A 13076-nucleotide genomic window follows, 5' to 3' on the forward strand; every position below is an offset into this window, starting at 1 on the left:
ATTAGTCAGGAAATTGTGTTAGGGAAATTGATGGGATTGAAGGCCGATAAATCCCCAGGGCCTGATAAGTACTCTGGGATGCAGCCTAAGTGGCCTTAGAAATAGTGGATGCATTGGTGATCATTTTCTAACATTCTATTGACTCAGGGTCAGTTCCTATGGACTGGAGGGTAGCTAATGTAACACCACTTTTTAAAAAAGGAGAGAAAGAGAAAACAGGGAATTATAGACCGGTTAGCCGGACATCGGTGGGGAAAATGTTGGAATCAATCATTAAGGATGAAATAGCAGCGCATTTGGAAAGCAGTGACAGGATCAGTCCAAGTCAGCATGGATTTATGAAAGGGAAATCATGCCTGACAAATCTTCTAGAATTTTTTGAGGATGTAACTAGTAGAGTGGACAAGGGAGAACCAGTGGATGTGGTGTATTTGGACTTTCAAAAGGCTTTTGACAAGGTCCCACACAAGAGATTAGTGTGCAAAATTAAAGCACATGATATTGGGGGTAATGTATTGACGTGGATAGAGAACTGGTTGGCAGATAGGAAGCAGAGAGTCGGAATAAACGGGCCCTTTTCAGAATGACAGGCAATGACCAGTGAGGTGCCGCAGGGTTCAGTGCTGGGTCCCCAGCTATTTACAATATACATCAATGATTTAGATGAAGGAATTGAATGTAATATCTCCAAGTTTGCAGATGACACTAAGCTGGGTGGCGGTCTGAGTTGTGAGGAGGATGCTAAGAGGCTGCAGGGGTGACTTGGACAGGTACGGTGATTGGGCAAATGCATGGCAGATGTAGTATAATGTGGATAAATGTGAGGTTATCCACTTTGGTGGCAAAAACAGGAAGACAGATTATCTGAATGGTGACAGATTAGGAAAAGTGGAGGTGCAACAAGAGCTGGTGGCATGGTACGTCATTGAAGTTTGGCATGCAGGTACAGCAGGCGGCAAATGGCATGTTGGCCTTCATAGCTGGAGGATTTGAATATCGGAGCAGGGAGTCTTACTGCAGTTGTACAGAGCCTTGGTGAGGCCACACCTGGAATGTGTGTTCAGCTTTGGTCTCCTAATCTGAGGAAGGACATTCTTGCTATTGAGGGAGTACAGCGAAGGTTCACCAGATTGATTCCCGGGATGGCAGGACTGACATATGAGGAGCGACTGGATCAACTGGGCTTGTATCCACTGGAGTCTAGATGAGAGAGAGGGGATCTCATAGAAACATAACATTCTGACAGGATTGGACAGGTTAGAGGCAGGAAGAATGTTTCTGTTGCTGGGGAGTTCCAGAACCAGGAGTCAGAGTCTAAGAATAAGGGGTAAGCCATTTAGGACCGAGATGAGGAGAAACTTCTTCACTCAGAGTGGTTAACCTGTGGAATTCTCTACCGCAGAAAGTTGTTGAGGCCAGTTCGTTAGATCTATTCAAAAGGGAGTTAGATATAGCCCTTATTGCCAAAAAGGGATCAAGGGGTATGGAGAGAAAGCAGGAAAGGGATACTGAGGTTGAATGATCAGCCATGATCTTATTGAATGGCGGTGCAGGATTGAAGGGCCGAATGGCCTGCTCCTGCACCTAATTTCTATGTTTCTATGTGGGGGTTGACTTATGAGGATGGGTTGAGTAGGTTGGGCCTATACACATTGGAGTTCAAAAGAATGAGACACGATCTTGTTGAAACTTATGATAATGAGGGGACTCGACAAGGTGGATGCAGAGAAGATATTTCCACTCAGGGGAAACTAAAACTAGGGGACATAGTCTTAGAATAAGAAACCACTCATTTAAAACTGAAGAAATTTCTTCTGAGGGTTGTAAATCTATGGAATTCCCTAACCCCAGAAAGCTGTGGAGGCTGGGTCATTGAATATATTTAAGGTGGAGATATAGATTTTTGAGGGATGAGGGAATAAAGGGTTAAGGGGAGCAGGCAGGGAAGTGGAGCTGAGTCCATGATCAGATCAGCCATGATCTTATTGAATGGCGGAGCAGACTCGAGGGGCCAAATGGCCTATTCCTATTTCTTATGTTCTAATGAGCTACATTTTTGTTGTGTGGAAGAGGGGGGCCAGGGGAAAGAAAAAGGAAAAGTAGAATTTTCATGCAGTCAGTAGCTCAAGTTCTACTACACTCACCTGGGAGTAATCATCATCATCAGAGCTGTTGTACCGAGCAACATCATTCGTTACAGCCAGGCAATGTTCTAAGACTACAGGCTGAGTTTCAGGGGCACTAAAACTATTCGGATAATAGTTTGGGGCTCCACCTACATGAGAACAGATGATCAGTGTTTTGTTTTTATTACAGCATTTGTGGAGGACACTGGTTCTCCAATATGTTGCTCGTGGAAGGGCAGAATAGATTCACAACCACAAATCCCCATTCCGAGTTCATCAGCTCAACCACCCTGGAAGAGAAGGTGACAACGGCAATCTAGTCACTGGCTGGAGGGGGGCCAGGACTAATCCAGGCTCAGACAGCATAGTGGTGACAGAACTAAAATTGGCCACACTTGCCCCAGGCCAGAGGAAGCAAGAGGAAAACAGAAAGAAGAATCAGTGATCCTGTGCTATCCAGTGACTTCTGCTGGAAAATGTGTGGCCATCAGCGAGGGAACATCAAGTTCAGCACATAGGCAGATAACCTACTGCCATTCACTGTCTAAATTTGCACATGAAAGGCCTGCTAACACCAATAAAACAGTGCTCCAGCAAGAGCTAGTCATTAACTTCAGGAGAGAAGAGTTCCTGGATGTGAAAAGTCATTCATTTCTCAATTTAGCAGGCAGTGTTTTACAGTGATGCAGAAATGAAAGTCAAGGTATTAATTTTTGGTAATAAAGTAACTGTACGCCTGTCTGTACCCACAATTCTCGAGGGTTAGCTCTAGACCCCAGATCAGCAGTGCTACTCTCCAAAGTACAACACTGCTCTAGGCAATATCTCTCATTCATTCAGACCTGTGGCAAGCAATTCAAGACTCATATTGGCAGAGATCAAAAAGCAGCTCAGTTGCTTTGCTGAATAACAGGTTGGAGAATCGAGAAGAGTTGCAGTACATTATATATATATATACTTGCAACTCAGCACGTGATGTTTATGCCATACTAATCATAAAATAGTTCTATCAATAGTTAGACCTTGCCCGTTGGACTGTCGACTGTCCAGATAGAGATCGAGAACTGAAAAAAAAACAAACAGCTGCAAGAATGCATCTAGTTTGGTTACATACTGTTGAAAGCTGAACCTCAACCACATCCCTCCCGCTATGTAATTAGAATGATGCAGAAACCTCAAGGATACAAGTGATCTTTCACTGCTGCCTTTTAAAAGCAAGAAAAAGTATTTGAAAACTTCCATTAGTGTTAAACGTTGACCTCTGCTGAACAAATGTGAAGCGCAGCAGGATTGCACTGTTTGGTGGTTTGGAATAAAAAGATAATTGCTATAGAAACAGAGATGCTTCTGCTTTTACACTGATTAGATCTTTTTGAAATAAAAACTTGCCAGCAACACTTACTGGAGCCTTATTAACACTAGAGCTTTGAAAACCCAATCTGATCAATATTTAAACCATGTACATACATACCTGCTCCGGCTTGCACCTCTTCCATTATGCTTGACCATATTCCCCCATGTCACTGCTGCATCCCACCCCCGCTTTAGTCTCTTTGGACAATTAAACATTACCCAGTCAAAAGGGTGAGCAGCAATCCTGCTCTTCGCTCTCCCTCAAGGAGTACCGCAGCAAAGGCTGGGTAGTTACTGTGAGGAATTGCAGGGTGATGACACCTCAACAGTCACCATCACTGCAGCATCTCACACTCCTGATGTTTTGTTGAAAAGCAAAACCTCCTCAAACACGTGTTCTTCACACTATTCATAACCAAGATGACCTGCTCCCAGGCCTGCCAATTGAATACCAAAACCAGGCGATCCCAGAGAGGCCTCCCATCAATTCTGCTGGCACTACCCCATGGCACCACCCCATGGCACCACAGCTAAAATTTGCAATCCAGCCAGCTGCTTGTTGAAAGACATGCTTAGGAGCAACACTGAGGTTATAGAATCAGTGCTGCCCACAACTGGTATAAATAGCTCAGCCAAATCATTGTCTATATTAAAAAAAAACATTATGGGATGGAATTTCCAGTGGCTCACCGCCCGGTTTCTCGGCAGTATTGGCCGTTTTGGGCAAGAAATTCCCCAGCTGAGTTACGCCGGCGGTTTCAAAGTACCGCTCGGAAGCGGACCACGGCGTGCACCATCCACAGATTGCCATGGCGCGATATTTGGTTCAGCAGTGACCCATAGGCAAGTATTAAAAAAATGCCCACGAGAATCAGCAGAGCTGGGCGGTAGGGTGAGTAGCCCTGCAAGAAAAAGTTAAGTAATTAGTTTTTTTTTACTAATCATTTTAATATTCCCTTGCAGTGCTTTAAGTTAAAAGGGTCCTGAAAATGTTTGATTTTGTGTGTTACTTTTTTGAAAAAATACTGTGTTTTTCTCCTCCTAGGCCCAATCCGCAGCCTCAGGGTAAACTTAGTAAATGTATTAATTATCGCCCATTTTCTTTACGAACCGCCCAATCAACCTAAAATTCCACTTTTTCACCGAGAATCGGGGCACAACGCCCATTTTTTTTTGGTGGGTGAATTTTTTTTATTTTTTGGGGGGGGGACTTTTGCACCGCCGATAATCTTGGGAATCTTAGCTATCTTTTGGACGGCAATCGGGCGCTGGCGGATCATCAGGAAATTCCAGCCCTTTGAGACCAAGTAGTGAAAACGCTGATCCTATTAGAGGAAGGTTTGAGTTCATACCCTGGTTATCAGTTGAGCACATGGGTCCATCTCTCTGGTAATTAGCCACACGACACTTAAATGGACAGTTCACAGGCAACTGGAGATAGTTTGTACCTAGGCGATGCCTGTGAGTGTCAGGGTACGAAAACAAGCGACCCTATAAGAGAAGGGGAGAACGTTAGAGAAAGTTGTCTCACACACACACGCAATTAATTTATACCTACTTTATGTTGAAACCCTCTTTAAAAAAAAAAAAAATTTAAAATCTGGAATTCCTGGAACAGGACGAATGCTTTTTGGAACAATGTGGTAAAGCCATCCCAGCACAACTGTCCACAAGTCACACAATTTCAGCCTGTGTTGACAGATCAGCTGGAAAGGAGGAGGTACAACTATAAACGTAGGTCAATTCTTTCCTTTCTACTTCACGCCCCATTATTCCCCCCCCCCCGCCCCCCCCAAAGCGCAGAGTTTGGAGATTACTTGTCCCAAGGGTTCTAATACATTTGTTTAAGGTTTAGCAGTCTATTTACTGATTCTAACTCATCTTATTCCACCCCTGACAACATAATTCAGGAGCTGCCTGTTGATTCCAGGGTCACACCCAACCTCATTTCATCCCAAATATACTAGTCAGAAGGATTAACAGAACTTAAGTTAATTTTACCTCATACACAATGGAGCAATTGATTGTAGATAAATTTAATCAAGAAAACCTACTTTCAAAATAAGCCATGATGCCCCTGTATGGATAGCAAGCAGACAACCGAAATGGAGATGGTTACGTGCATGAATGTACGATATTAAAAAACTGTTTTCATATCTGTGTATTGATGGATTAATAGAACCACAGAACTACAGGAAGTAGACTCACCCCAAACACTCCCAATCAAGCACGTTCCCAATCTCAGCAATGATACTGTGGGGAAAATGACAAGCAATGGCCTGACATTTTCTCCCAATGCAGAGGGTGCTGAAATGAGGAGAGCACTTTGATAGCTGTGTTTAACAGCAGATTGGCAGAGACCTAGAACCAAGCAGAGACCACATGGGGCAATACAGGGAACAAATCCCAAATGCAACATGCATAACTACACCAACATTATTCTTGAAGATCTTTACAGATTTGGCACAAAATGCAGTGCACACTTCAAAAACAATTTTAAAACAGAATGGAGTACCATATAATTCCAGCCAATGGCATGCAACCTACTTCCTGGGTCTGTTACTTGAACTGATTGGAAACTGATGCACAAGATAGGCTTGGGGTAGTAATTGTACAGGAATTGCTGCAGGGAAGTCAGTTGAACCCTCTATGATGTTGCACTGGTATAACAAGCTGGGGGTACAACAGATTAGTCTGTTCTCTTCTGTTTTGTATATGGGTTTGAAGCAGACAAGATTATTTTTTTAATTATGGAAGTGTCTTTTGCTCCCAATTTTTTTTTAGCCTTTCCTTGCTGCAGTTCCACAGACACCAATAGTCCTTCAATGCCTCATCTCAATGGCCATCATTCACATGCAAGTCTAGCCGATGAGTGTCAGTAGGTAATTCAACTGACTAAACCCAATCGTGTCCTCATCAGAAGTCACACTTCCAGCAGGGATGGCTGGACAGCAATCAGCAGCGGGAGCCCTGGCCGTTTTTTCCTTCCCTAGCCAAGTGTCCCAATATGCTGTCTTGGCTGAGATTAGCTAACCCCAACATAGACTGGGCATCGAATTTGGGACCGACTACTGGACAAATTGTCAGATAGCATTCAATTCAGATCACTGCAACATATAACGCACAGCTTTAAAAAAATAATAATCGGGTCTCAAAAATACACTATGGATGGTGCAGAAATAGCTAAAGATGAAGTAGAAAGGGACTGGGGAACGATAGTAGATTTGGCATTTAATGTCAAATCACTGTGGCAGCAGTAAACATAGCTAATAGATAGGTTAATTATATCCAGAGGTCAGATGAGCATAAATTTGAAGCGGTCACCCTAAATATAGTGCCCTGGTTGGCTCTCAATACTGTGAGTCAGTTTGGTCACCAAGGAGGAGGTAGTGTATAGAAGAGACACAAGGCCGAAGGAGAGTTACAAAGAAAGACTGAAACTATAGCTCTTTAGTTCTGAAAGGGGGTAACTGGGAGGACTGTACACAAGGGTTAAAAGCCAGCTTCATTTATTGACTAGTGTTCCAGCTCATTCTGATACAACTATTGCTAAAATCAAGGAAGAATCAGGCAATTCAATTCAAATATAAACATCGTATTATTTGTTCAAATATATTTTTGATTAGTACTACTTTTTAAATTTAACAATTATTTAAATTCACAGGTTCCTGGTCACTAAGGTTTATCAGCCTATCTTTCACAAATTTTTCCTATACCATTTGATGATACACTCCATAGACAGTGCGAAAAGGATCACTATGCAAAATATTACTTGTATGATAATTTGCAAATGTTTTTGACTAAATGAGGATCTGGTGAAGCTTAATTACTTCCATAAAAATATATGTTGCATTACTGCTGCTAGAAGCTTGTTCTATTACTGCTTAAAATGTGTGTTTAGCATTTCAACCCTAAATCAAGGACGAGTGCAGGGCTACTCTACCTCCTTCCAAAGACACGGAGGATTACATGACAAGGCCAGCAACTGAAATAAATTAAAGTTTGGTTTCAGGAACTCTACGGCTAACTACCTGGTCAAGTGAAAATACTCAAGACATCAGCAACAAGGGCTCGCCTACAAGTGCAGTCTGAAATATCTAGGGTTTAAAAGAAAAAAACAGCCCTCATCTATTCCTTTTACTATCTTCCATCTAAGATTAATAATGCACAGCACTATTTCAACATATACAGGGTAGTTAAAACTTGTGAAAGGAAAGTTTAAGAATTTCTTCATTCAAAGAGTGACTAACACTTGCAATGGTTTTCTAAATATGGTGGTGAAGTGAAAACAGTAGACTTATTCAAAAGTCAGGTGGTCGACATGAGGAGAAGAGGAGAATTGCAAGTTATTTTTATTTTGGATCATTGAGCCAAGATGGGCTGAAATGGCCTCCCTCATCTGTGTCTATCTTGGAATCTCTATGGCCCAGCACCACACCAGAGTATACATTTATCCACGGAGCTGGGGGACTGTTAACATTGTACTGTTGCTTAAAAAGGGAGTAAGGGATAGACCCGAGTAATTACAGGGCAGTCATCCTAAAATTATTGGAAAGAATTATGAGGGACAGTATTAATCATCATTTAGAAAGGCACAGATCAAATCAAGAACAGTCAGCATGAATGTGTTATGGGAAGGTCTTGTCTGACTAACTTGACCAAATTGTTTGGGGAGGCAACAAGGAGGGTCGATGAGGGTAGCATGTTTGGCGTAATCTACATGGATTTTAGCAAAGTTTTTGACAAGGTCCCACATGGCAGACTGGTCAGAAAAGTAAAAGCCCATGCGATCCAAGGGAAAGTAGCAAGCTGGATCCAAAATTGGCTCAGTGGCAGGAAGCAAAGGGTAATGGTCAACGAGTGTGTGTGACTGGAAGGCGGTTTCCAGTGCGGTTCCACAGGGCTCAGTACGAAGTCCTTGCTTTTTGTGCTACATTTCGACTTCAATGTAGGAGGCATGTTTAAGAAGTTTGCAGATTATACAAACTTGGTTGATAGTGGGGAAGAAAACTGTAGACTGCAGGAAGATATTAAATGAACTAGTCAGGTGAGCGGAAAAGTAGCAAATGGAATTTAATCCAGAGAAGTACGAGTTTGTTCATCTGGGGAGAGAAAACAGGTAAAGGAATACACAATAAATGGCAGGATACTGAGAAATGTAGAGAAACAGAGGGACATTGGAGTGCATGGCCACAGGTCCCTGAAGGTAGGATAGGCAGATAAGGCGATTAAGAAGGCATACAGGATACTTTCCTCTATTAGCCGGGCATAGAATATAAGAGCATGGAGGTTATGCTAGAACTGTATAAAACACTAGTTTGGCCACAGTTAGAGTACTGGTCACATTACAGGAAGGATACGATCACCCTGGAGAGGGTACAGAGGAGATTTACATGGATGGTGCTAGAACTGGAGAATTTTAGCTACGAGGAAAAATTGGATAGGCTGAGGTTGTTTTCTTTGGAACAGAGGAGACGAAGGGGAGATTTAATTGGGGTGTATAAAATTGAGACACCTGGTTAGGAAGGACTATTTCCCTTAAGAGGTCAATAACCAAGGGGCACAGATTTTAGTAGTTGGTAGAAGGATTAGAGGGATGTGGAGGAGAATTCTTCTTGCCCAGGGGGGAATTGGGGAGTCTGAAACTCACTGCCTGAAAGGATAGTAGAGGTGGAAACCCTCACTGCATTTAAAAAGTACTTGGCTATGCACTTGAAGTGTTGTAACCTACAAGGCTACAGACCAAAAGCTGGAAAGTGGGATTAGACGTGATACCTCAGACCAAATGGCCTCCTGTGCTGTACATTTCGATGATTCCTCAAGCCACCATAGAAGCTGAAAGGTTAGTTTTTTTCCTTCTGATCTTACCCCCATTATGGGAGTATGACAAGGTAGTGAGGGGGGGGGAGGGGGGAATGGGGTGGGGAAAGACACAAATGTACCAGGATGCAAATTCAACCCAAAGGACACTCAACAAATTAATTTCAGAAGTCCACAATTTTACAATACATCTTGCAGAATATTGCTACATAGGTTACAGAAGCAGTGCTACGCTGCATTCATTAAAAAAAATTATTGCAATCTAGGAACATTTGCGAGAGCGCATTTACTACCCATCCCCAGTTGCCCGAAGATCATTAAGAGTCAACCACATTGTGGGACTGGAGTCACATGTGGGCCAGACTGGGAAGGGTCCCCTTCCCTCAAGGACATTCGTGGGCCAGTTGTATATTTTTTTTAAAAAAACAATCCAGCAGTTTCCATGGTCATTTCTTTCTATGAATGACCAGATTTACTGAATTCAATTTCACAATTTCCCATAATGGAATTTGAGCTCATGACCGTTGGGTTTCTCGCCCAATGTGACAGATAAGACACTGGTTAAAAGCCAGCAATTTCGTCACATTGCACTAATAAGTGTCAGCTGTACCCAAGAGTGAATGCGAAGAAAAGCCGATGGGACAACCAAATCTTGTTCTCACCTGCCTCTGAATAGTCAGTTTCTTCTGGGCCAGTAAAGGTGGATGGCAGAGATAATATACATTAAATGGAATTTCATCTTTTTAAACAATCTTAATGATGAAGTCTGCATCTTTAACCGTACCTGTAGCATTTTGTCAGGACTAGGTTCAATGCCCGGCGGCATGTTACTCGGATCAAAAGCCAGTTGTTCGACATCCGTAAAATAGTTGACTGGGTTCTTGTTGAGGACCAGCTGCCCTACAGGGATCAGTGGGAACTCCTTGTGAGGCCAAATCTGGAATGAACCAGAAATTAAAGAGAAAACAAAAACAGTATTTTTTTTGTGTAGAAAAGACTATTGGTCCATCTTCCCTTCCCTTCCAAATCTCCCATCAGGTTCCTTGTATGATTAAGGAACCAAAAGAACTGAACCCCTTTTCCCAATGGGAATTCATCCAGTCCTCACCCTTCCAGGTGATCGGTTCCACAACTCCATTACCTTTTTGCCAAAAACAAAACAGCCTAAATTACTTATTTCTTGTCATTCTTAACTTTGAACTATGCCCCCATATCCTTCAGATCTGCAGCCAACAGAACTTCCCCAAAGCCAAATTCTTACTGATCTTTCCAAGTTAGACAATCTTACCTCATAATTCAGCCATTGCAAAATTTCAGTCAGCCTCATAGCCTCCCTTAAACTCTCTCCAATAATTCTACATCTTTGTTGTAATATGGAGACCAAAACTGAACATAGCACTCGAGGCAGCCTCACCAAATCTTATTTCAACTTTAGCATCACCTCTTTATATACTTGTCACAGTCAGCTATACATCTCAAATGTTTTATTTGCTTTCTTCACCGTCTATAAACAGTGAACCAATTGTTCGAATGACCTACCTGTCGACACCCCAAATCTTTCTCCTGACTCATTAAATGGCAGTCACATTCTCACTATTATCTAATTTAGATGTCCCACTTAACCAAGTCAAACTGCACCCGTCAGCTCTCTGATCATTGAAACTGCCATTAAAAAATCAAAGAGTAGGAGAATCAACTAGTGTTACGAGAAATGAGGAAAGGACACCACCAGCATGGGACAGACAACTGAACATAACTGACCACACACTGCAGCTCAATCAAATTAGATTAGTTCGAAAGGTTTGCTCCAGCCCCCTCATCCCACCATCAAACTGTTAAGAGTCTCTGCAATTAGGATTTCAAATGCAATAGGACAGGATAAGGTCTTTTAAAAAGTGACGTACTATAAGAACAGCTGTACTAGTAGAGCATATACCACTTAATTGAGATCTTGGTTAATGGGGGGAGGGAGGCAAGGGTGCAGAGAAATGAGAAGCTACATCAGGGACACTCACATTTTGATTTGAGCAGGGAGTGTCAAGATTAGTTACATTCTGCAGAAGCCAATCACAGAACAGCATTACTGGCCACAAGTTAAGCCACTCTCCACTTCTCACTCCTGGCTGGTGGGGGCGGTCAGATCTATTTTTACTTCAGAATAGGAACTAAAAGGAATTCCAAAATCAGCAAATCGGACCATTCTGAAATCTTGAGGAATGTACCACAACTCTTTTATTGTAGATACTTCAATGAGTTTCTACTAATTTGAGTATTTATCATTCAAAGCAAATACCAGTCGGTATAGAAACATAGAAAATAGGTGCAGGAGCAGGCCATTCAGCCCTTCTAGCCTGCACCGCCATTCAATGAGTTCATGGCTGAACATGAAACTTCAGTACCCCCTTCCTGCTTTCACGCCATACCCTTGATCCCCCGAGTAGTAAGGACTTCATCTAACTCCCTTTTGAATATATTTAGTGAATTGGCCTCAACTACTTTCTGTGGTAGAGAATTCCACAGGTTCACCACTCTCTGGGTGAAGAAGTTTCTCCTTATCTCGGTCCTAAATGGCTTACCCCTTATCCTTAGACTGTGACCCCTGGTTCTGGACTTCCCCAACATTGGGAACATTCTTCCTGCATCCAACCTGTCTAAACCCGTCAGAATTTTAAACGTTTCTATGAGGTCCCCTCTCACTCTTCTGAACTCCAGTGAATAAAAGCCCAGTTGATCCAGTCTTTCTTGATAGGTCAGTCCCACCATCCCGGGAATCAGTCTGGTGAATCTTCGCTGCACTCCCTCAACAGCAAGAATGTCCTTCCTCAAGTTAGGAGACCAAAACTGGACACAATACTCCAGGTGTGGCCTCACCAAGGCCCTGTACAACTGTAGCAACACCTCCCTGCCCCTGTACTCAAATCCCCTCGCTATGAAGACCAACATGCCATTTGCTTTCTTAACCGCCTGCTGTACCTGCATGCCAACCTTCAATGACTGATGTACCATGACACCCAGGTCTCGTTGCACCTTCCCTTTTCCTAATCTGTCACCATTCAGATAATAGTCTGTCTCTCTGTTTTTACCACCAAAGTGGATAACCTCACATTTATCCACATTATACTTCATCTGCCACGCATTTGCCCACTCACCTAACCTATCCAAGTCACTCTGCAGCCTCATAGCATCCTCCTCGCAGCTCACACTGCCACCCAACTTAGTGTTATCCGCAAATTTGGAGATACTACATTTAATCCCCTCGTCTAAATCATTAATGTACAATGTAAACAACTGGGGCCCCAGCACAGAACCCTGCGGTACCCCACTAGTCACTGCCTGCCATTCCGAAAAGTACCCATTTACTCCTACTCTTTGCTTCCTGTCTGACAACCAGTTCTCAATCCACGTCAGCACACGACCCCCAATCCCATGTGCTTTAACTTTGCACATTAATCTCCTGTGTGGGACCTTGTCGAAAGCCTTCTGAAAGTCCAAATATACCACATCAACTGGTACTCCTTTGTCCACTTTATTGGAAACATCCTCAAAAAATTCCAGAAGATTTGTCAAGTATGATCTCCCTTTCACAAATCCATGCTGACTTGGACCTATCATGTCACCATTTTCCAAATGCGCTGCTATGACATCCTTAATAATTGATTCCATCATTTTACCCACTACTGAGGTCAGGCTGACCGGTCTATAATTCCCTGCTTTCTCTCTCCCTCCTTTTTTTAAAAAGTGGGGTTACATTGGCTACCCTCCACTCGATAGGAACTG

General features: G+C 42.8%; 1 protein-coding gene across 1 annotated transcript in view; it reads right to left on the bottom strand.

Moving 5' to 3' along the window:
- cat (catalase) overlaps positions 1-13076 on the bottom strand; it is a 67454-nt gene that overhangs the window by 14856 nt on the left and 39522 nt on the right. Inside the window, exons 8-10 of the mRNA XM_070899355.1 lie at positions 10084-10236; positions 4832-4970; positions 2145-2275 (exon numbers count right to left, since the gene is read on the bottom strand). Coding sequence (XP_070755456.1) covers positions 2145-2275; positions 4832-4970; positions 10084-10236 — 423 coding nt within the window. The remainder of the gene's footprint in view (positions 1-2144; positions 2276-4831; positions 4971-10083; positions 10237-13076) is intronic.

The sequence above is a fragment of the Pristiophorus japonicus genome, chromosome 14 (genome assembly GCF_044704955.1).
Source record: "Pristiophorus japonicus isolate sPriJap1 chromosome 14, sPriJap1.hap1, whole genome shotgun sequence".
Classification (NCBI taxonomy): Eukaryota; Metazoa; Chordata; class Chondrichthyes; family Pristiophoridae; genus Pristiophorus; species Pristiophorus japonicus.